Below are 25,738 nucleotides of genomic sequence, written 5' to 3' on the forward strand. Positions count from 1 at the left end.
CTCCGCGCTGAATGATCTAATACATAAACTTTTTAAAACAATAATTATGAATTTATTTCATTGACAAACTAAGATCAGAGACACTAAAGAAACCAAAACACTGTGTTGTTTGTTATCCTCATTTTACTTAACATTTGTTTTAAAAAGTTTATGTGTTAGAGCATTCAGTGCGGAGTTGAAATTTCGTGACGTCAGCTGATGGCTATCGAGCCTCGGGACGAAATTCAAAGTCTGCGTGAATTTTAGTTGATAGCATTATCAATGCGTTGGATTTAAACTTAAGGACGAAATGTATAGTGAGAAATATCACATTTGAACTCAATGTTACACGCAAACCGGTAGGCATATCTGATTTATGTGGCAAATCGAAGCCTGAATCGACGAGGGGGTCAATATGGCGTTGCACACCTTGTGTATTTATATATAGTAGGGGAAGAATTTTTCGATATATGACTTATTAAGCGACTGATTGATAAAAATTCAGGTGCCTATGGTATAACCCGTCCCGATTTTAACTTCGGCTTGCGCATGAAGTTTGGTAGTATTAAGGTGAAAGATTGTCAAAATAAAATTCACATCTTTTAAAAAATGCCACATTGCGTTTGGGAACTTTAATTTCGATTCCACCATCAACCTCTTCTATTGATTAATGAGCTCGTACACCAACTGAATCGTCAACGGCGCTGTGCATTCAGTTACGCAACTCATTTCACACTTGAATCCGAGCAAGAATATTTTGATTAATAAAACTATTTGTTTGTTTTCTAAATAGAATTTTGTTTATACACAGAGGGCTTAAAAAGATTTAATGCGTGTTTTTATAATACATATTTACTGAAATGCATGAAAACTTTCTGCACTATTTTCTTACGCGTAGACTCAATTCATGTGTTCTACGCGTGCCTTCCGGTTTGAGACTTTGGCTGACAGTAAACCAATAGACGGGGTCACGTGACCCCGTCTAAAAATTGCTGATTTATGGTTTACAAAGAGGGATGCCTGTTTTACACAACTTTAATCAATCCCCTACATGTATATACCGGTGAAACCGAAGGGGACTACAATATTCATAGCTAGGTTGTCAGTCATCCAGAATTTTTGTTTGTTGTGGTTTGGTGTGAACTTGCTGTAAAGCTTCATGAGGAGGAACTGCAGATCAAGATTGAGTTTTATTAGGTTTGGTGAACAAATGATAAAGAATTATTTTTAACGACTTTTTATATACATATTAGCACATAAAACGACAACTGGGAGTGCCAGTAAGGGACAGATGCAATTCTCTCAGAATGGTTGTTTACATTATTTCCTAATTCATTATTTTGCCACTGACGTTCTTTTAAATCCCTCACCAGCCGATGACGACACTCGATCGGCACTTGAATTTAACGGGGTTCAGTGTCCAGGGTTGGTGTGCAGATTTAAGAAAGTATGGGGAATTGCAAGTGAGAAATAATACGACATAGTTTCAAAAATGTCTACATCTTTCTTTGATATCAAATGTTTCAAATAATGCAATGGGGAAGTGGCCAGATACTTAAAATCAGATAACTGTTGGTAAATGTACGACAGCAATTTAAGGCAACAGCCGAAAAAGGGATTGGGACAAGCTGCACAATTTTACAAATATTATTTGCGATGGGGATGAGTTTGATGAAAACAGCAGCAGAAAGAACAACACGAGAAGTCTGTAACGCACCTACCACCGAGAAGATCGGGACTCATGGACGACCTTATCGTGACAATCACTACTTACGTACAAGCTAGATGGGTCATTTCGTCACTGAAGGAAACTGTAACATAGGCACGATGTTCAAGTCCATGGGTTCGGTACTGAAAAAGGACAGATCAGAAAATAATTTAAGCTGACGGTCCGAAGAGAAGAGATGAGATTCCATTACTTGTGTACAACCCCAAAAAGGCTTAATTACTGCTTATATTTATGACGTGGCGATGTTAGCGGTAGAGATACAGGAAAGGATAGAAAATGGCTACTTAACAATATGCTTAGGATTTCGACCAAGCTTTACTTTAATTAAACTCTACAACAAAACGATCCAACTTCAGTTGTACCCCTATCATCTGTGACTGAAGAGTTCAAATCAGCCAAAAGTCAGAGCAGAGGATTCAGAATTCGACAAGAAGGAAGCCCGAATACGATTGGAGCTTCCATAACGCAATACATGTATATCATGGTAAGAGGGACCAATACAGGATTGTGTTTCCTTTACGACCAGTATATGCTACCCTACCATCACCAACCAATAAGAAGTAACAAAAGATCCTGAATGTAAGGTGTGTGGAAAAAAGGACACCAGGGTTCATATCTTATCCGCATCTATCATATCGGTTGCACTTAAACAAGGTACAGAATGAGACACGACAAAGTCTTGATGTGGTGAAGAACGAAAGAGCAAGATGGAGGAAAGAAGAATGTGCCATCCAAATTATGAAGGAGGTTGTGAAACCTGAAAAAAGAAGTACAAATCATCCGTGTTCAACACAAGAGGAGACCTAGACATGACGCTTGTCTTTCCAAACAACGTAGAAACAACTTTGCGACACGACATGGTGCGCTGGACCAAACCAGCAAAATGATATTTGCCATAGATCTGTCCGTACCTCGGGATGAAAACTGCAACGAGGCATATTAGAGAAAGAACCCGAGATCGCGCAGGGGTCTAAACTTTACTCAGACTTGAGGGAGAAAGGTTAGAAAGCTTTTTAATTGTTGCCTGTAGGGGTTTGATTTAGAGGTTTCCAAGTTCGGTCAGAGTGAAAGCTGTTACGGAATCTAGTAGAAATGGTGTCGACAGCGCGTAAGGCTAGCAGTGGCAGTAGAGAAATCATCCTGTAAGTATGAAAAAGACCAGACGAGTTCAGCTGGATGCCTGGGACCAACAAGTCTGGTATACAGCGTATAGTTTATTACCCGTAATGCATCAGAAGATTACCCGTTATGCATCAGAAGATTAACAGCATTTGTAAGCGATTTACAAAACTTATAATGAATGATGTTAGTCTGGTGAATCTAGACAAAGATGACAAAAAGGCAAATACCGTTACTTCAATTAAATCTTTTAAGGATTAAGTAGTTTTATGAACCAATTAAAAAGCATGGACTAGATTCACCAATTCATCAATTCTCTTTACTACCCACTGATAAAACAAAGAAGACACGATCCTCCAGTCAAAGCCCTATATGTAAATTAAATAAAACAAACCAACTCTTAGCAATATTTTATTTTTTATTAAATATCAGCTGCTTGTGCCACAGCAGATGGCGTCATTACAGGCACAGTTTCTGATGACGTTGTGCTCGTTTTCATGGCTGCCGAAGCAAACACCGTGTCGAGCATGCCCATAACCTCACTTAGTTCTGTCATATAGTTCACTTCCTGTTCCACCGTCTCCCTGAGCTCGGTCAGCTGACAGTCCATCACAGGACTCTGACCCACCTGTTCGGCGTACAGATCTGAAAAAGTTTTGTTCTAGTAACTTAAGACCTCCAAAACGAACGAAAAACAATCTGTCAAAAACATACCAAAAGCTATATAATCGTATAATGTTTGCTTGTAGATGAAAAATGGTTGGAAAAAAAATCCAAAAAGCGCAATAACCACCCCATTAACAAAAATACACTTTGCTTAGGAATAGAACAAAAAAAAATAATACACCAATAAGATGTAAGAAAAGATCCTACAAAGTATACAGACAATATTACCTAACATGATCACATGAACATGAAACGTAAGTTGTTTGAACATTAATGAAGAAGCAGAATCAGAGACACACGTTACCTAGTAATAAATCAGCGACATCCAGAAGCACTGGTTGAAATGATGGTTTGCTAATGTTTCTGTAAAGGAATTTGAGAAAACAGTTTGATCTTCAATTTACTAAGTATAAGAAAATGTTGAAAAATTTCAGATTTCCATTTGTATTATAAATCGAACTCGAAAACTAATATGGCGATAGTCGGAGATAAAGGGGAAATAATGCAAATGTATGCATTCATTACAGCTTTGAGTATTGGTCAAATGAGGGGAAATCCCCATCCGGTTACCTTTTGATGAATTGTATGATGTAGCCAACAGAGAGGTCGCTTCTACAGGCTAGGGCAGCTTTGATTGCTCCTTTTTTCATTAGTTCTTGAAGAACTCGAACTGTGACCTCTGGTGATGGCATACTTACACCTTTCTACGAACATAATGCAGAATATAAACAATGTTAAGTGCATTTTCAAAAAAATATTGATTACTGCAGAAAAGATTTACACAACCCGTGTTATGTATATTTTCTGCAATGTCGCCACCTTCACATCCCGCATGAATCACCAAAGAAACCATTTTATTGTTTAAGTAAACCTTTAATAAAAATATGGCTTTTTTGAGAACAAGCGTAGTTAAGGTCTTCCGTTTCCAACGGAAGACCTTCTTGTTATTGCTTTGTTTCTGTTTCCCCTATTATTATTCTTTTTTTTTTCTTACGCATTTTTGTGCACGCGAGTTCTCGGGAACGGCTTGGCTGATTTTAATGAAACTTTCAGAACTAACAGATATTGATCTGAACCTTATTGGAAATTTTTTACATTGATGACGTCATTTCCGTTTTAGAGATATTGACGTTTTTACGATTTTTAGAGGGTCGGCTTGTCCGGTGTTTTTCTCCTAAACGAAAACAGATATTTGATTCAAATTTTCAGGGTTTGTAGACCTATGTTTGTGAATATGACAGAAGCATTTTCATTGTTCTGTGACGAAAAACACCGAAGCTCGTCTGCGCTTAAAAATTGAGATAAAAAGCGTCATGATTTTTTTGTGGTTTTCTTTGAATATCTTTTTTCTCAAAAGTATTTTGTTAAGACTTATAGAACAAAAAAACTTCAAAAAGTCAAGATCTTCCATTTGACATTAGGGAAAAGGTGCTGGCCCTTTAAATTAAGGGCCGAAAGGGCTCTAAAGTATTCTAATAATATCTTTTTAATGTGAAATATTTTGTAATACTTTATAGAAGCAATTATGTTCATCGTAACGTTATGTACCTATACATGACAGTTGTTTACTCCTTTGTTACGTATTTAGGGATTTTAAGGGGCCAGCAGTCCGAAATTTTGATCTTATATATCTGAAAATGGAGAGAAATTTTGAAAAGCAATGTTGAACAAAAGATGCTCCAAATAGTGTCGTTAACAATTTGCAACTATAATTTTTTGTGATCCGGTCCCGAAAAGGAGTTATAGGGTCGGCCCTTAAAACGATCTCTTCCAGACATCTCGAGAACGGTACATAATTCTACATACTTGTTGAACAAAATGTGTTTAAAATGACAAGAGCTTTCTTTTTATATCACGAAAAAGGGGCTGGCTATTCAAATTAGGAGCCGATAGAGTTCTAAAGTCTTTTAATCATAACCTTTAATTGTGAAATATTTTGTAATACATTACGGAAGCAATTATGTTAATCGAAATGTTATGTACCTATACATGAAAATTGTTTACTCCTATGTTATGTAATAAGGGATTTTAAGGGGTCAAAAGTCCGAACTTATCATCAACGTCCCAAAATTAAAAAAAAGCAATTTTAAGGAGCAATATTGAACAAAACACGCTAAAAAATGTGATTAACAATTTGCAACCAAAACTTGTTTGTTATCAGTTCCCACGATCTCTTCCAGATAAATCAAGAACGGTTACAAATAACTTTTTACACAAAATGTATCGAAATCAAAAGACCTTTTATTTGATATGAAATAAAATGTGGCTGGTCCCTAAATTGGGGATCCAACGGGGTGTATAATCCTTCATCCATCGCTCTTTTAGATCACATCTGCATTTCCTGATATGTTTCGTTGATGAAGATAAAAGGCAAAGTCATTTCCTCTTCTAAAAACCGGACGGAAGACCTCCTCGTTGCTCGCAACGAGATCGTGTCTAGTTTTTAATCTTATTCTTCCAGTCGAGATCAAGGACTTCAAACAAAGACATTTGTCTCTGTCATAAAGTTGACCTCATAGTAAACATACAATAAAATTATATTAATAATACAAGGTGTCCAACTCTGAATAACCGAGAACCCCGTGCATGTCGTGAAATGCAATCATTTTCGCAAGCGGACAAGTGTTTATCTACAAAGATCTTATATATAACTCACCTTCATGGCAGCGTCTAAAGCTTTGGTAAATTCAAATTTCTTGAAGTATTTGTCATATCTTTCAAGTTGTTCTTTCCGTTTGTGATGAACAATAAAGTCGGTCTGAAAACATACACAAAAAATGAATTATTACCAATCGGGAATTTTAAGCAAAAAGATTAAAGCTCTACAAGCAAGTAACAACACGATGCAAAGTAACTCTTTCTTCCCTTTATAAAGCTCAAACTTTAGTGATCGAGATTTTCTTTTTGACTTTTGGGTTTTTCCTGTAGGACTGGTAAAGAAATATAATCGGACCAAGCTTAAAGGGTCAACGCCATCTACATTAAGTCAAAGATTGCCCCGCTAACCAATCAATAGAAAAAGCATATTCAATTGAGTTCCATAGATTTGATTTTTTCCGTAACTTATTATTTAAAATTTATTTCTCTTCATTCATTTTGAAAAAAATATTTGAACCACTGACAAAAATGTTCTTGTATAATTTTTTTTACATGATTATCATTTTTTTCAAAAAGATTTCTTCAAATTCACAATCTTCCTGTGGAATGTACAGCTTGTTCACATACAAACGAAAAACAAGTTGTCTCTTTGGAACACAATTATTTTAAAGAGAAAAAAAGCCGCATCGGATGTCCATCTTGGTGTTAGCTGATGACATATGTAACACACAAAACTTCATCTTGACAGGAAACAAGTCGATTTTGTTGTTGTTGTTGTTGATATTTTAATTCTTTTAATATGGTGGAACCTGTGATAATACCTACACCAACTGTAACTAATCAAGATAGACAACTCCTGAGACAAACATAAATCATTATGAAATTGATTGACTCCATGCACTTTGGATGAATATCTTCCCGTTTTTTCCCTTTTTCTATTTCAATGAAAGTACTAAAATATCGTTCTCTGTTAATTGTACTCAAATGCTCTCTCTCTCTCTCTCTCTCTCTCTCTCTCTCTCTCTCTCTCTCTCTCTCTCTCAATCAAACAAAAACAAAACGACAAAAAAAAACCACCAACAAACCAAATAACAACAACAAAAAAACCCAAACAACAACAACAACAACTAATTAACAAAAAAAATCGCTATCATGTCAATAATTGGTCATATGGTCAAGCGTAAATTTCAGAAGTTGAAATATAAACTCGCTTTCGTCATTAACCTTTTTACATACACTGAACTTTCTCTATTTTACAGTCTGATATAAAAATATACCCAAAACATAGAGAAATAAGAAAGCAATATAAACCCTTCTCTTAAAGTTTGTCTGGATTACATGAATGTTAATTCAAACGGACACTCTTATTCAAGTATCATTTCTCTTCTGCGTCGATCAAAAGAAAAATCTGGCGGCGGGTTTCATTCGCCCTAAATTACACTTTTTATGATTAACGTTGCTGGAATGAAATCTCGATGATTTGCTTGTGATTCCTAGGAATAAATCGCAAGAATTCATGTTCTTGTGACAATGTAAAAAAGCGGAAGGCGAGAGGGGAAAAAAATGATGAATGGTAATATACTATGTCAGTAGACCTGCTTGAATCTATGTTGAACAAGATCAACCTAAACAATGATAGATAGACGACAGATGATGCTAACTCTTCAACATTCCTTAACCTTCAATGGTGTTACTTCGGGATCTACACAAAAAACCGCTTTGAAGATGAAAATGAAATTTTTATGACAGACCGGATTGAATAAAAACGCGAAAATGTTCGTAAAACAATTCAATGAGGTACTTAAGGCAGAAATAAAGAGTTTTTCACTCTTAATTGACTTTAATTGAAAATGAAATGTAAACAGGCATGCAATGGCGTACACGTAATTAAATTCTTATCTAATTCTTGTGATTTCGACATATGGTAACCATTGGAAGAGTCAGAAAAAACGACAAAACATTATTTTAATTGATACATAACCGGAATGTAAACGCTCTCATAACCACGTCTTTATTTTGTTTTATCATTTCGTGGGAACATTTGTCATAACTCTTCCTTCCACTTGCATTGACTATTAGCAAGTGCTAAAGTTTATACATCTGCAAAAGAATCTTATGAATCAAAGTGATAAATATGGCATCAATCAAGCAGAAAAATTCATTTCTGAATTTCCATTAAGTTTTGTTTTGTTTTGTTTTTTGGGGAGGGGGGGGAATCAAGTTTCATAAATTTGTCACAATGTGTTATTCGTACAAGCTTTTTTTTTAACTGAAAGTTGTTTTAGCGCCAGCTTCTTGAAGTAGAGAAAGAGAATGCAATTCTACTGAATACAACTTAAGGATACCATGTTGGACACGTTCGCGTCGTACCTTCTGGGGTTGGTAAGTCTTCCCTGTTGCGTTGTATCTGGAGGTCTGCTTGTTTTTACTGGTCGGTTCTTTTGGCGTTTTCCTTTTCTGTATGGACAACAATCCCTCTGCCATTCCAACAACTAGGATGTCATCGTCCGGCTAAATGCAAGAAATGATCATAACGAATATCTGGGGTGAAAATATAGGGAATAGTTTGCACAGCCAACACAGTATTATGGTGTACGGTTAACCTGATGTTAAGGAGATTATAAGTTCACTATCTTTACCTCTGGAGCCATTGATACAAATATTTAGAAAAAATCGATTGATCCTCATTTTTCTTTCAGTGGGCCATTGAACTCATATGATCAAACATGTCTAGGACTATTTTCTTTACACGAAACAAACAAATGCAATACATGTACAATTATGTATAAAACATAATTTATATGGCTAATACATAGTGCTCTCTTCTGTACCAATCATTCAAACAATGTATCAGGTATTCTTTTGTACTTGCACTTATCAAGAGCAATAAACACCAAAAACAAAATACAATATTTATTTTTTGCATTTGCGTTCTTGCATTACAGAAAGTCACTCCCACACAATCTGCAATATTCAACATCAACCACATCTGAAAACTTCTGAAGTTTTCATTTGACAAGCAGCTTGTCATATATGCTCAAGAGCACATTACCATAATACCAGTATACTCAATAAGAACCTTATCAAGTACTGATTACCACAACCATACACTTTAAACTTTCCCGTGCAAAGTTTGAACGCCAGAATGAATACATATCGAACACGACTTACCTACAAAACCTTAAGCCCCGCCCCCATCTCTTATTGGCGTTTCCACAAAAGAAAATAATTTTTTTCTAATTCACCGAGTTCAACCCAAATAAATTATATTTATATACTTGTATAATAAACAACCCAATTGGTACGCATCTTCAAGAAAAATCTCAAAGTAAATTCTTAATTCAATTTTAATTTATCAGCGAATTGAACCACTGCCTAACGATTCCTAAACAAAACAAACTCTGACGTCATAACTATATATTCGACAATCCTAACACACAGAAATGTAACAGGAAGTTCTTCTGTCGATTATAATATCCAAACATTTTGAAGATTAATATTCTTTTATTTCAGTGACAAAGAGTGCCGACCAGACCATTAAAACTGATCGTAGACAGAGTATCCATGAAATGAAAGCCGTCTTTAAATTTCAGACATCACTTACAATATGTCAAAGCTGGTTTAGTCTTCCTCATTGAATTGGAATTCAGCAGAATGGCAGATGCCGACTTTTTAATTTCCCATTATCAAAATGAGAAAAGAAGACGAAATTTCATTGCTTGCTCATCAGAATTAGAAATGTGCATGTTTTTCATTCCTAACAATTTAATGATGAACAAAAAATGGAAAATGTGTAAAATGGCTCTTTAATCATTATTACATAATGTTTCAATGAAACATTTCATCAAGAGACGTTCGTTAAGAAACAATGCAGAATTAAACAAAAAACAAACCATGTGTGCGTTTGTGTTATCACGTATATGTAATATTTAAACAGTATATGGGAATTTGACGTAACTTCGTGCAGTTCGTGAGTTTCTCTAAGTTGCTAACATTTTCGATAGATCGATAAGCTGGTTAGAACTGAATAATGTAGATTTCAGTTCCGTTAGTTTCTATAGAGCTATAAATCACAATCGGCTCTTCTTAAGAAACAGTGAAAATACTCAGTAGATGTAAATATATATGTATAGACACCCCGATTTCTCTTAAAAGTGCATCATATTAATCACTTTAAAATGGATGCATGTATTGATGATTTTTTGCAAAATAAGAGAAACACCCAGGATCTTTTCCAAGAGTGAGAAAAAATTGCAAAGACTTGATAATTTGTAACGTGGGTCTTTTTTTTATATAATAAATGACGGTCTCATCCATCTATCTTGTGTTTCTGAGTGTGTGTGTGTGTGTGGGGGGGGGGGGTTATTGTCGTTTTTGGTAACAGGATATTGCTTAGTTTGTGAAAAATACTAGTATGAATGAGATTGATAATTACACTGGAGAACATAAAAATTTGTTAAATAAAATGGTTTATCCCAAAAGGAAATGAAAAACTGTTTTGTCCAAGTTGACTATGTTTATCCATATATTGACTTTTTACCGGAAACTGGCAATGCATGGAGTTGTTATCTTTTATGTCACGTGATCTGTTTACTTTTTAATTCATGATAAAGCAATGGTTGCCAACAATGACTTACTGAGACTGCAGCGCTAAGAACTGTACCAGGCAGGTCCAGAGTGTGCACAACCTTGTAGGTACTGATGTCAAAAATCTTGATGTGTCTGAAACAATAACAATATCAAGCTGACATTTAATATACACCAACGCATTATTGATGTTCTTAGATTTTACATCTGAATCCGTTCTTAGAACGTTTTTGTCTAGCACATATGCATGTTGTTTATGTTTGTCAATATACGTGGTGACAAAATATTCCATAAATTTAAGGGACGAGATCAAAAGCTTATTGTCTTACAAAATAAATATATTTACTTACATTGTAATCTGCATTTATACCCTTTTTACATGCAGCTTTAAACATATGTAATGAATGTCGACCGATTCCATTTGGAACTTTTAAAATTTTTAAAACCTTCATTATGACACTTTTTTTGGTTTATTAATTAAAAACATCATTTCAAAGAACATTACACAAAGTTCCATGTGCAATAAGCCCCCTTTTCACGTAACTGTCGATGTCGAATAACCCAAAAAAATATATTATTAAAAAAAATACAGCAACAACAATAACAACGCCAAAACGTGAATTGAGTTTATTTTCTTCCGTTTTTTATCCCTTAAAATAATGTACATGAAAATTTTGAATGTCTGATCTACAATAATCTCTTAAACCTTACAGTCTTTCGCTGGATGGTATAAAATGGTATGGTATGAAGTTAATATCTTAATACCCCTGGCCCCGCCGTCATCAACATTTTCAAATTTCAGACTTTAATCTTTAAGAGACAAGTCCATAATTCAATTTGAGGTCAAATGTCATACTTTAGGTTGGGTATTGACTTGAGAAAAGGTGGTGACGGTGGGGCCGATGTTATGAAAATATAAACCTTTAAATTAATGTAATCATTGATAGTTTCAAGATAAACTGCATTAAATAATTTGCTACATGAAGTCTAGGAAGTGCAAAAAAGTTGTATTACCCCCCCCCCCCCCCAAAAAAAAACCCCTCCAAAAATCTCAAAAAACCCCATATAACTGAGTGACAGATTAAATAATAGTAAATAGCACTGGTATATTTCCAATTCCTCTCCCATACTGCCAACAAGCGATCCCCTAGTGATGTGCGTCTGCCGTCAAAATCATCAGCAGGAATAGATTAATGCATACTTGATTGAATTAAAAACGCATAATTGATTAAGTCATGTTAATATGCCCCGTCTTATATACCTACAATTATTTCAAACCAGAAAACATACTCATCCGCGGCGCATTAGCATCAGGAATGCTATGTCGACTAGGCGTAATCACACAATAGGCTCCGAATGATTCATCAATTTATGAAGGTTAAAGAGATTACGTCCATTATGGTGTCTATTTTTAGCATCTCTTGAAATAAAAGACGAACTCATAAACCAATAAAAAATTGGTATTAATTCACGCCAAAATCTATGAATTCAATTGGAACTGCGTCGAGATTTGGAGTTACTGCCCTTGTCCCAAGGGCGCAACGTGCCGAGTTTGTGTGTTGTTTTGCCGTAGTTTTTATATCCATAAATCCCCTCTTAGGAATCAAGTCCACATTTCACTTATTGTTGTGGATATAATTCAATTTAAAGGCTACAGGCAGGGAACTAAGAAATTGTACAATGCTTTAAGTCGCAGCAGGAGCTCGGCATTTGGTTTTATACAACTGACATCCTTCAGATGGGAAACATTAAAATTACTTACTTCATAAAATAATTAAATACAGAAATCAGATTTCCGCGCTCTCTCGCTAAGCCGCGCAATGATATGCAAAAAAGGCCACCGTCAGTGTTTAGTCGGCCCATCAGGGGGGACCAAAATTCTTAACTGTTGTAAATTTAGGCATACCTTGGCTAATTCAAATGTCACATTTGATTGTGATAAATCTTAATTAACACTCATCACGTGGCGATTCTCTCTTTGTTATAGCAGTGTATTTAAGGCGGATATCAAGATACTTTTACAGATGTAAGCAGACAACATATGCCGTTTTTATTCATGCACTTCATTTTTCGGAGCTTGTTAATTGTTCGTTGCAATAATTGGAATATATAGCATAATGCTTGATTGTCTATAAATTATTTCTACAACAAACAGGGAAAGAACTATTTCGAAAACTATTTCACGGATTTTCCAAAACCAAATACCAATTTTAAAAAGACATCCTTTTAGCAAATATCAATGGACTTTTAGACCTACGAGAATTTGCTTCGGATTATAGAAGACACGGCGTTCTACAAGAAAAAGGGGTCAAATAAACTACTATAGTGTCAAAGCTTCCGGTTAGTTGAGCATGCTGAAAAACATTTGCGTGAGAACGACTTGCATAACAAAAATAAGTTATCAATTCATTGAATAAGACTATCAAACATTTAAAATTTTAAATGGCGAAAGGAGAAAAAAGCATGAGGAAAACTGTTATATTGCAAGAAACGTATACATATAGGTTATTACGTTACCTGTCTACCGATCCGGACAGAATTCGCGTAAAATTATTGCAGAAGGCAAGTGACGTCACAGTTTTGTGGTGATGACATAATGTTGAAAGTAGACGCCCTCCTTGCAAAAGATCCCAGACTTTAATGTAATTGCCACCTAAAATAATAATGAAATTAGTGTACAAATGATAACATGCCCTTTTTTTCTCTCTTTCCATCGCAAAGTATCATGCAATGAAGTATAAAAGTTCAACAGCTATTGTTTTTGTCATCCATGATCAAAAATAAAAATCCAAGTAAAATGCACTGACATCTCTGATATAAGTAAAATTGTAGGAGGGGTTATTCGTACAATAGGTGGTACCCTACAGTGTATATGCAATATTCTGCGAGACAATAGCTGGTATTTTTTTCATCAATTATCAAAAACCAAAATTCAAGTAATATACACACGTCTGATATATGAAAAATTGATCTACAGAACAACAACTTCCTATCTTGAAAACTGTAGGAGGAGTTATCAGTACAATAGGGGTACTCTATATGCAATATTTTGCAAGATAATGACTAAGTTCAACACCTGGTATTTTTTTCATAAATAATCAAAAATCAAAGTCCTAGTACTATGCCCGTCTCTGATATATGCAAAATTGATCTGCAAAACCTCCCTATCTTGAACACTGTAGGAGGATTTACCCGTACAATAGGGGTACCCTATATGCAATATTCTGCGAGAAAATGACAAAGTTCATAGCTGTTTTTTTTTAAATAAATGATCAAAAATCAAAATCCAAGTAATATGCAAATCTCCGATCTATGTAGAATTGATATGCAAAACATCAATTTACTTTCTTAAAAACTGTAGGAGGAGTTATCCGAACAATGGGGGTACCATTTTGGCAGCCGCCTGCCCGCCCGCCTTTTCCTTTAGAAAAAGTGATATACAAGAGTTTTTCGGTAATCTCAATTCCCCACGTAATGTACCAGATTATCATGAGAATAATTTTAGTTTAGAAAATATCTCTTTTACTTTTGAAGAGTTAGACAAAGAAATAAGATTTAATTTATTGTAGATGAATGGAGATATCTATTAGTGATGACCGTGCATTAAATAAGTATTTTATTAAGTTCGAAGAATTTTTGCAATCTGTTATAAACAAACTTTTAAATAGTATTCTAAACAAAGTTTTTTTTTTTCAAAGTGTTTATACTCATTATGCAAACCTTAAAAAACAGGAATTTAGCCTTTAATCAGTACAAAGATTATACTCATATGTAATGTTTGTAAACTTTTTTACCGATAAACTGAACTCCCGACTTTTAAATTTGTCCTGAAAAATAAAGCTATTGGAGACGCACAATTTGGCATTTAACTAAACTTTGGTACACGATATGCAATTTTTCACTGCATTTTATTATACATATATACATTACCTAAAGGTAAATGTTTATATTATTGATTTTAGAAAAGACTGATAAATTAAATCTATGTTTTAAAGTGTCAAAACTTGGGAAACAAGAAATAGTGTTCATTAATCGAGATGTAAAAACCATGTGTTATAAATGTAACAGATTATATGGAAAATCAATCTCCAGAATTTTCACACTGTGCATGCCCCCATTTTAATAACAAGTTTTAAGTAAAAAAAAAGTTTTAAATATAAATTTAAAAATCAAATTACATGAACATATAACAGTTGTCATTTTTCATTGATTAATCGATGAAAAAGACTTTTAGGGGGAAATGACATATAAGAAATAAAGATTATTAAAAATTTGAAATACCTTTACATATTTATGTAATCTGATGGTAAACTGGCTTATATTTTTCTTTAGAATTTTAAAAGATCTATATATGTTGCTCTTTAAAAGTAAAAAAAAAAATATAGCTGAGGGGTTAACATGCTTATTTTCTTTTTACAACTTCTAATACATGTATACCCCCATTTCGCTCAATCAACTTGACATTGGGGAATACCGGTATGTCATCAATTACTAGCAATTTTCTTTCAACATTTTCAAAAAATACTTTCTTTTATATCAGTTTATGAAATAAAAATGGCAACTGTATTGTGCTTATCACATAATGATCTCCGATCCTCAGCAATGTTCGATAACTCTATGTTGTCCGTGATTTTTTTTTTAATTTATACCATAAATCTGCCTTTTATGTAGACAAATTTCATTAGTCTTGTAGTCTTATTACACACAAGTATTCAACGAACTGCTTGACTTATTTGCTCCTATTACCTATTACCTAAAAGTAAATGGGTTCGAGCCACCGATGCACCGGTACAACCGTTTTCTTTTCGAATTCGATTTCAACATATATTTTTTCATTATACCCATCGTGGCCAAAATTGCAATAACTTCGTAAAATGCATGAATAGCATAAAAAATATATTTTATTTCAATTACAATGTACATGTATAAATTTTGAAGAATAAATAACATTTTATGATAGAAAAAATTGAGGCTAAGGATCGGAGAACCTATAAGGTAAAAATATAATAGATTAAAGATTTTTTTTGGATCAACAATGCGTAAAGAACCGCAAAAAATGGAATTTGTTTGAAATCATGGCCAACCAACCAACCAGTCAAGACATGATATTTTTCGGACTTCTTAATTACACAAGATGCCATACTAATACTTTCAAGAAAAAGATATTTCTTTTACCAAAAATAATTTGCAAAGTAAGGCCTCAGCCTCTCAATCTCCTCTTCGGAAAATATTTGATGTTTATACTGGTGCAACTTTAAAGTTTATAAAATGTAAAAAATACGAACTTGGAATATATATAAATATATGTTTAAAATTTTTTGAAATGCATTGTTACCTTATTTGACATATTTTGTATATTTTCTGGTTCCATTTGCTTATACGTTTGGAATCTGTGTCATATTAATGTAAATATTGACCGGCTGTAAAGCCTTAATTAAGAATGAAATAAATGAAGATCAAGATTTAATAAAAGTAAGAAGCCTACAAGTATATATCTTGAGATATGAAAAAAATGTCGAAAATTTAGGCAGAGAAAAGGTGAAATAATCAAATCAGAACGTCTGTAAATATCAGCAAAATATTGGCCATGCAGCAAAAGACGAAATGTTAGGACCTGTTTTATAACAATAGCGTTATGTGCATCATTAAAAAGAAACAGAAGGAAAGCCGTTTAGACGGCATAGGATGGATAAGTTTGGCAGAAAAAGACTTTCATCGCTTCTGATCTGAGCAGACATGTATCCTACTACAAATAATATCAATTGTTGAAACTAGATTCAGCCTCATCACTGATGATTTTTCAATCTGGGGTAAAAGCTGCTATTTTGTGAAATAAATGATTAATCACGCGATTTGTGCCGTACTAAGGACATGGTTGAACGCAGGTATTAATAGACAGATTTTCATCTCTCTGTATAAAGGAAATGAGGCAGAAAATGTAGAAGGTATCTTGAAAATGATTTTGGATGTTTTTAATATGCGGGTTATCTACATTCTGTCTAAATGGGAAGAGGAGAAACAGCGCGATTAACTGTATGTCATCTACAAAAAAGATACACCATTCCTAACTGAGAACACACTGATGTAATATAAAGCGACTGAACAAACAAACTATTCTTAGTGATGGTGTGTTGCAATCTATAGGAGTGGACATAGCAAAATCATTCAAAAAGTATACAGCAAAGTAGAAAATACATTAAAATTGAACCAAAACTCGAAACTACAGAGAGCCAATCAACAGAATCTATATCTCGGTAGATATAAAAATCACCACCAATCGGGTTAATGACCAAGAGCGGTTGCTACTTAACTGTATAAAGCCACTGGAATGTAAGAACCAATTTATTCCAGGAGAAACAATACTATCACCGGCATAAAAGAAGGCAGCTCTCAGCTTTATTTTTCTCTGGGATAAATAATAGAGCAATAACTTCAAATTAGTTATTAAGACTGATGGGGTCTAAGACAAAGTCATGAAGTTTGTTTGCACTTGTTCTTTGAAACAGGCAGATAAAAAAGAAACCACAGCAGCGTCGCTGTTACCCGGAATTTGAAAAAAGAACCAAAGATTATTTAGTATCAGTAATCTTTTTTTTAATTGTCTCATTAATCAAAAAAAAAATTAATTAAACATAAACATACAATTGACTTCGATGATTTCCACTACAAAACACTGATGATGTTTTGAGTTTCAAAATAAAACTTTTTGTAATATAACATGCACCTTCAGTTCGTGCTTTATCAACGTCTGTTACAAACACCAAAGATGAAACATAATTTTATATGTCTTAACATTTATTGACATGTTTTTAATTGCGTGTGCATTTGCATCTTTGTCTTTTACACAGGGAATTCGTAAATTCTGCAAGATGAATTCGGGCATCCGTCATTTCAGCATTAATGACAGAAAAAGTAGAAGAAAAGTAAAGCATCTATTATTTAATACAATCAATACTACAGTACTTGCAAATTCCAATGACATAAATTATCTTTTTCACATAGGTAATATTAAAGATTACATATTTTGAATCAACTAATACTTTTAGACATTGTATAAGAAAAATATCACGAAATTAGTTTGACATACAGTACATTAATATACACATATTTAAATGATTAAAGATAACCACGTTGCAGAATACTGTTTTTTCTGTTGCTAACAATTCCCGGAAACTCAACGCACCGATAAGAAAAGGAAGCATTAATGTTGCAGTGAAGTGTTTCGTGGTATGGTTATACTACAAATATAAATTAAAGCAACTGTTGCTGAACAGCGGCGATAAAGAGGCTCCCACTCCTAAATCAAAACCTACTTGGCTTCTGATGATCACCTATTCTCAATTTCTGATGTCGTACTCGAAAATCTACTCTAAGAACGTGAAGCGATCTATGGAAAATGGCATCTCTTCATCTATTAAAACATCGTTTAGAAAGTGATATAATAGAAAAATGTAAAGGGCTTCTTTTATTTTCAAGAGGTAGAAACTTGGCTGGAACCAATGGCCAGATCTGACAAGCATACTAGATTTGTAATAGTACTTTAGCTACATTACGGCTTGTTACCAGGAATGCAGACTTTTCTCTTTTTTATAAGCATTTCGTGTAAAATTTCAGTTGGCATGACGTCATAAAATCAATTTTATTGAAGTGGTAAGGTTGAGTATATTTTTACTTAACAAGATTTGATTGTTGAGCTTCAACAAACAAAACAAATAGAAACATAAAATTAGTTCCTCACTCGAGTGTGACCTCGCATTCCAAGCGCAAAAATCATCAAAGGTCAAAATATACAAATGTTCTGAAAATATTCCGAAACAAAACATTTCAATTAAGAATTCATCAAAAGACCAAACTACATAAACGCGTCTTTCTGAAGCTTGTTTTTGAAATATACCTCTGAAAAAAATGCATTAATCTTAAAATGGGAATTTTAAGGGATAGTTATATTACATGTAACATGTTTAAGGTTTTCAACTTCATTGATCTCCGACACTCTTGTAACTCATCAAGTCGATCTACATGTACATTGTGAAAAAAATAACGTATCCATTTCAAATTATTTTTAAGAATGTGACGTCTTCACTTCAATAACCTTTTGGTCGTGGATATATAACAGGGTACAGAACTAAACTATTAATAATTCTAAAAAACACGCTTTGTTTGAAGTAATTTCAAAAGCATTAGTTTTTCTATTATAAAATTCATAACACTGCTCGTACATGTAAATCTTACGATAAGTAGAGTAAAATTTGTAGAATTATTGATATACAAAGTATAAATCATACACGTTCATATAAATTTACCGGTATATGATGGAATTTATAAGATGTAGCCAAATTTATATAGCTTCTACCATTGATTGGTGAATCATACCATGCAATAAAAAAGTTAGCTTGAAACATTCAACAGTGCAAAGCGCTTCATCGAAAATATTTTTCAATTAACATTTTAATGAAAGTAATTATCAAGTGACAACACTCTCGTGACATTAGCTGTAGTCTGAGATGCTTCGGCAAGTAGATTTTCCCGATTTGAGAAATAACTCTACATCAACACGACAGAGTGAAGAGGTCGAATTCTCGCCAGCGAGAGTTAGACGTGAGTTGGACGTGATTAAAACGCCAAATCTTGTTTCTTGATTAATTACTTAAACATGTGCAAAAGTCTGCAGGAGAACTTTTCAAATATGATTGTTTTCAAATTAATTCTAGCAGACATGGGGCGCTCAGAATGAGGAGAAGTCGAAATAACAAATAAATTTAGCCGAAATATGTCAATGGGTATTCCAGTGAACTGCAAACGACGGTCAGATTTCAAAATGAGATTTGTTAATATATTTATGCAGAAGAACTAAAGGAATATCTCAAAATACAAAAGCTCTTATTTCACAAAGAAAGGTTCGGCTTTTGTATAGTCATATGGGTAAAAAAAATGTAGAAAAATGTGCAAAAACCACAATTGGTTGCCTAAATAAACGAGAATTTCATTGCATATTTGTTTTCTTATCACACATGCTGGAATTAAAATAAAGTTTTGTAAGTCTTTGTGCAGTGCAAGTCATTAAAACAACGCTTTGTATTATTGAGCATGGAAAATCTTGAAGCTTATGATAAAGACCAAAGTTAATATTAAGCAGGTCGTGATTAAGAATGCACAAATTCATCGAATCTTGATGCGGTGTATGCAAATCGGTCAAAATATCCGTAGAAGTGTTTACACTCATTTTAAAATCATCATGAAATAACTCTTGTTTACTTCTTACAACGTAGAAACTTGTGAACTATAACGCTTCCCTTAATGTTGTACAGGATCCAGTATATTACTTTGTGTATATTTTACGAGCAATTCGCTTATAACTCCCCCCTAATTTGATGTTTGATGAATGTCACGCAAATAAAAATCTTTATAGAAGTGTAATTCTGCAAATGAACATATGGCTTAAATAAATGTATATCTATCATCCGGCATTTCTTTATACTCACGTGTACTGCCCGTTACTTCATTGGTACGAATAATGTCATAAATTTAAACATGATACATATCGTTTTGATACAAAGTAATAAAGAATTAAAAGTAGATTTCTCTAAGATAAAATTTGTACCCTTTTTAACTTGGCCTGCTGTGAAATGTGAGACCTTGACTTATTAATGTTCATAATTTAACTTACACCAAACTTCAAGCGTCCCGAAATCAATGACTAATGTATACAAAAAATCGTTTCTCTAATTATACAATAATTTCTCATTTCTTGCGTTCCATTGATAGAATAGTCATTTGTAATACAAACTAGCACATACATGTAAAATAATAACCAGTAAAACTCTAATAACTTGTTCCCTCCCCATTAATTTTTTTTTCAAATTTCAAAAATTAAGTTAACACATAATCAAAGGAAAATAAACAAGCAAATAAAGACGAATATTCCAGACTATTAATTGTGTTTAAAATTCACTTGTTTTACAAATTTCAATTATTAATACTGTAAGTACATAAATAGTGAAAGAAAATATTAATGGGTGATTTTTCATATTTAATTGAAAGATGAATGGTAGTTATTTTGAAATTCAAGATTTATACGGATATCTAACAACAAATATGTCATCAAAATGCTTTATTTGATATCCTATACAATACTATAATTTGAAAATATGAAAAAATAACCATGTCTCCATAAATTGATCATGTGACCGAGGACAACATTACAACCTCAGGGGAAAACATCCCACGCCCCTACCATCACCAATTTTCCTCAGGTCAATACTCAGCCTCAATTCTGAGCTCTGACCTCAAATTTATGCAGTTTTATTTGAAGAAATTGAGTTGAGGACCGAGTTGAGTAAATTGCATGACAATTTTGGTGACGGTGTGGCCTGTCCTGTTGTCTTTGGTTGATACAACTTCACTCAGAAAATGCATTGTATCAACGTCTCGTAATGACACGTGACAATTGTTTTAATTAGGCCGAAACCAGACGCATCCCCTCGCGCCCTCACAATATGGCGCACCACAGTATCATCGACCCTTGATAATGGAGGCCACTAGAGGTTACCGCGTGTATAAATTACAAACAGATCGCAGGGTAAAAGACGCTCACAAGGAATCAAAGAATGTTTGACATGTTCATGTATTTTATTGTACAAGTAGTTCCACATTGGCAACACTTACCACGGATTCTAAGCTTTAGAACCCGTGGCGGGCCAGGACGGGAGGTGATATACTGAAGTCGTCTCTTGATTCCGGGCAGCAGGGGAGGTACCGCTTTAGAATTGCCATGATGTCTCTTTTATTAACGCATGTTCTAAGTCAAAGCATATATATACTTTCTTACTAGCATTATCCACCCAGTGTGATCCACATCGACAAGTTCAGTGCCTAGCCTTAGTTACTTTTTCGGCATTCGAGTACCATTTTGGTTTTGGTCACTTTGCAATTTGCAGATTTTCAAAAATCTGGCAATGACAGGTAATAAGCATTTATCAAATAGTTAAATATATTTTGATAAGTTCAGATTTTCATCAACTGGCACAATCTTGAAATTACCATTAGCGGTTCCTCTAAAAACTTATAAAAGATTTTACCTTTAACGATTCTGCACCAAAAATCAAAACTGAAGCAAACAATGACGTCATCCATTTTTGTTAAACTTAAACCATATTTTAAATTTTTTTTTTTTACCTTTGGTCAGAATATTTCTTATCATAGAATTCCATGACACAATGTATAAGAATACTAATTCTGAAAAACTAGTAACTTAGGATTGCAAAATCATTTAACTTTCTTTTAATAAGAAATATTGATTTTTATATCAGAGTCAATAATTTTATACAAATATAACTAATTTGATATTTTCTCAATTTTTTACCCATAAGATTTGTTCTTTTTTTCATATGTCCGATTGATATCGCGACGTTATCCAATCACGTAACCCATACACATCCTTCTATATTTCTTAAGCCATTTGTAATGCAACCTATCAAGGGCACGCCGAAATAATCTTAAGATTAACGCATTTCTGATACACATAACCGGGCAAAGACACGGAACACGGTCCAATGTATAAAAATCCTATAAAACAATGCGCCTAACTCAGCTCCATGGGCGTTCAGATATGACCGATTAAAACAGCACAAAAACTTATACAAATAACATTATAAATCACACATGTTTTAATATCAAACTTCAAAATCCCGAGATATCGAATAAATGTTTTTCTACAGCCTAACGGCGCAGTCACCGATAAACCCAAAACAAAATCGGGCTCGGAATTTTATTGAAACGATGAAACGGTTAATGCTACTATTAAGTAAGATGAGCGAAGATAAGACTTTCATACAAATCATAGTAGTATCGTGAGGCGAGAAACAGTGATTGCAATAAAATCAATATTAATCACCAATAACTTGAATCCCTATCTATCCGAAGCCTTCATTCTCCGCTGGGCGGGGATTCAATTCCAACCAGTGTTATCAATATTTTGCATTTATTTTTGACTGCGTTAAATTTACAAAGAAGACAAAAATTATGATAATATCAATTAAACGGATATAAATTCTAATAAAACTCCATTAGATAACTCAAATTTCAACATAACAGATAAGTAATTTTTCAAGCAGAAAAAAATCTTATCATATATGATATCATCGTTTTCGAAATTCCTCTAATCAGATGTGACTGGCTTTTCTCAACTTCAAATCATACCACTGAGAAAAAAGCATGTTTTACTGTTCGAAGACTGTAAAATACATCAGCTGTTTAAATTCATTGGTTTACAGGTTTTTAAAATACAATTTCCAACAAATTATAACTTTGTAGGAATCCTTTTTATAAAAACACCTCTCTCTCTCAATCTCTCTCTCTCTCTCTCTCTCTCTCTCTCTCTCTCTCTCTCTCTCTCTCTCTCTCTCTCTCTCTCTGTAAATATATCAACGAATGGAAGAAATCAAATTGATAAGATCACAAAAAATATGATTTTTTTCCATAGATTCTGTCCTTCCGTGGAGACAGGGCCATTAGTGACACAGAGGTCCCCACTGATTCAGGAGGTGTCCCAGAACCCAAATTGGCATCAACTCGACAGTAGTCCCGCAGTCAATGAGCCGTAAAATTGTTGAGCCGTAACCACGACAGGAGACGGTCACATTCTCATCCAATTTATCCGAAAAGAAAACATTTTGCTGAATTTGAGGAAACCTTATATCAGAGATTATCAGGGAGATTAAAAGTGCAGAACAAAGTGGATGATGAATGATGATATTGATGCAGGAAACATCTACCACATGAGCGGCTTGTTTCTGGATAACGGTAAACCCAGTCTGTCTTCAAGTTTACTATTCCTAGCTTATAAACCGGAACCTCAACGTTCAACGTAGAATTTTGGTTTGTTTTTAAATCCCATTTTAATAAAATTGGTTTACAAATGCGTCCATGCGTAAGATTTGAGTTTTTTAGACAAAACATTAAATCATACCCACAATCAAAACTTACATTAAGGGCATGAAATTATTTTCTTTTCGTTTTAGAAAAAACTCGGAACTATAAAGAATAAATATTATCAAATTTATAAATTAAATCTTTAAATTCATTTTAGCAGATGTCCGTGATAGAGAATGAATATTTTTTTCATAAAAAACCAAACAAACAAAAACGATATTATAATATACATTGTATACTAGTGTCCTTTCTGACATATTTTATATTATGACTACTGCAAATTATATATATATATAATTTTTAACTTTTAACTTTTTAACTTTTTGCAAATACCAAGGGTATAGACTAATTGTTTAGGTAAATTGAATATCTAATGTTATTGTATCCAAGGACTCAATGTTTGCCTCACTGATATTAAGCACATGCACTTGTTATGAACGTTTTACATTCAACATTGTATACTAGTGTCCTTTCTGACATATTTTATATTATGACTACTGCAAATTATATATATATATATAATTTTTAACTTTTAACTTTTTAACTTTTTGCAAATACCAAGGGTATAGACTAATTGTTTAGGTAAATTAAATATCTAATGTTATTGTATCCAAGGACTCAATGTTTGCCTCACTGATATTAAGCACATGCACTTGTTATGAACGTTTTACATTCAATCTATCAAATAGGTAATTTTTTTATTTAAAATTTCACAAACATGAGATCTAATGAACTTAGACTCGGATGTTGTTCTTGCAACATTTAAACTGAAAGTAAAGATGTTTTTTTTAGCAGAAACTAATGGTTTTCGTGTTCTTTCGATGCCCATTTTAATAAAATTTGGTTTACTCTTTAAGTAAAATGGCGGGTTTGTACCTGCAGACAGACAGATTCCGCCATTCGGGAACATCAGGACACTCTCCACCGGGTGGCCATGTTGAAACGTCATCACGGAGTCATTAATCCGGGTATCGAACAGCTTTACAGTGTGGTCATAGGAGCCTAAGTTAAAAAATATGCGAAAAAAGATTCAAATCCCCAATTGTCATGAACGCTCTGCTGTTTTTAATTATTTCCTACATGTAGGCGAGTTAATAAAAGTAGTTAATACGTTATATTACCTGTCAAAATAAGGTCTGTGCTGGAGGCACTAGCAATGCCACAACGGACATAGTCCTGCAGGAAAAAATAAATAACACTTACAAATACAAATACATAATATCTAATAAGTAAAAAAAAACAAAAAACAAAAAATGAGCAGGCTCAATTACATATATAATATTATTAGTCCAACATTACTTGACAATGTTACACGTAATGAATGGCCGGGTTAGCATGAAATACACAAAAAATTTAGTTCAAATTATGTTATATTCTCGAGAAAAATGTTTTACTGGTATCGGCACTATAAATTATGCTGTTAAGAGAATAAAGAATTGTCACTGAAATTTCCTAGTAATATGCACGTTGCATCGTCTAAACTATGTACGAAGTTTTATGAAATTCTGTGCAGCTTTTAAAAAGGAACTGTTCAATACTATATACAAGGTATTTTACGCCCCGTGTTATTTTCGTCCCTTTTCACTTGCAAACAGTTTCGCCCCGCCTGAATTCAACAAGGCAATAGTTGTGTTTAAAGATAGATGTTTTGGAAGATTGGAATTTACCCAGTCTTAAATTCGCCCACTGACAACGAGGGCGAAAGGGGCGAAAATGAAACGGCGCAAATATTTCCCTGTATACAGTATCGATTAATGACTAAATTTCTTAGTTCACAAAGGGAAATATCTAAGAAAAATTAAGGAGTCGGATCATCCTGCTTATAAGAATGTCTTCACATGTTAATATTATGTTTCGCGGTTATGAACTTATAGACAGTGGTTTAAGATTTGCGCCGACAATTTCGTTTCTTAATATTACTCTTATTGCTGTACCTGCCGTGTCACGTTTCCTACAGTTCGGTTCAACGTGACTGTACATTCACTTCCGTGTTACATAATTGATAAGTTTTAATATCAACGCATTTATTTTTTATTTTGCTAACAATGAGTGAGAACTTTGCGACAAACAATGTCACGATATATGTCAACAAGTCCTGTTCTATGGTCTTCATTTCTTCATATACGATAC

At 33.7% G+C, this 25,738-nt stretch overlaps 1 protein-coding gene across 1 annotated transcript in view; it reads right to left on the bottom strand.

The window, feature by feature from the left end:
- Positions 1-3,232: 3,232 nt before the first annotated feature.
- LOC128177574 (U3 small nucleolar RNA-associated protein 15 homolog) overlaps positions 3,233-25,738 on the bottom strand; it is a 36,121-nt gene continuing 13,615 nt past the window's right edge. Inside the window, exons 5-13 of the mRNA XM_052844326.1 lie at positions 24,730-24,784; positions 24,485-24,610; positions 13,196-13,331; positions 10,729-10,813; positions 8,462-8,602; positions 6,150-6,251; positions 4,064-4,197; positions 3,798-3,856; positions 3,233-3,472 (exon numbers count right to left, since the gene is read on the bottom strand). Coding sequence (XP_052700286.1) covers positions 3,249-3,472; positions 3,798-3,856; positions 4,064-4,197; positions 6,150-6,251; positions 8,462-8,602; positions 10,729-10,813; positions 13,196-13,331; positions 24,485-24,610; positions 24,730-24,784 — 1,062 coding nt within the window. The 3' untranslated portion in view covers positions 3,233-3,248. The remainder of the gene's footprint in view (positions 3,473-3,797; positions 3,857-4,063; positions 4,198-6,149; positions 6,252-8,461; positions 8,603-10,728; positions 10,814-13,195; positions 13,332-24,484; positions 24,611-24,729; positions 24,785-25,738) is intronic.

This window comes from Crassostrea angulata, chromosome 3 (assembly GCF_025612915.1).
Source record: "Crassostrea angulata isolate pt1a10 chromosome 3, ASM2561291v2, whole genome shotgun sequence".
Lineage (NCBI taxonomy): Eukaryota > Metazoa > Mollusca > Bivalvia > Ostreida > Ostreidae > Magallana > Magallana angulata.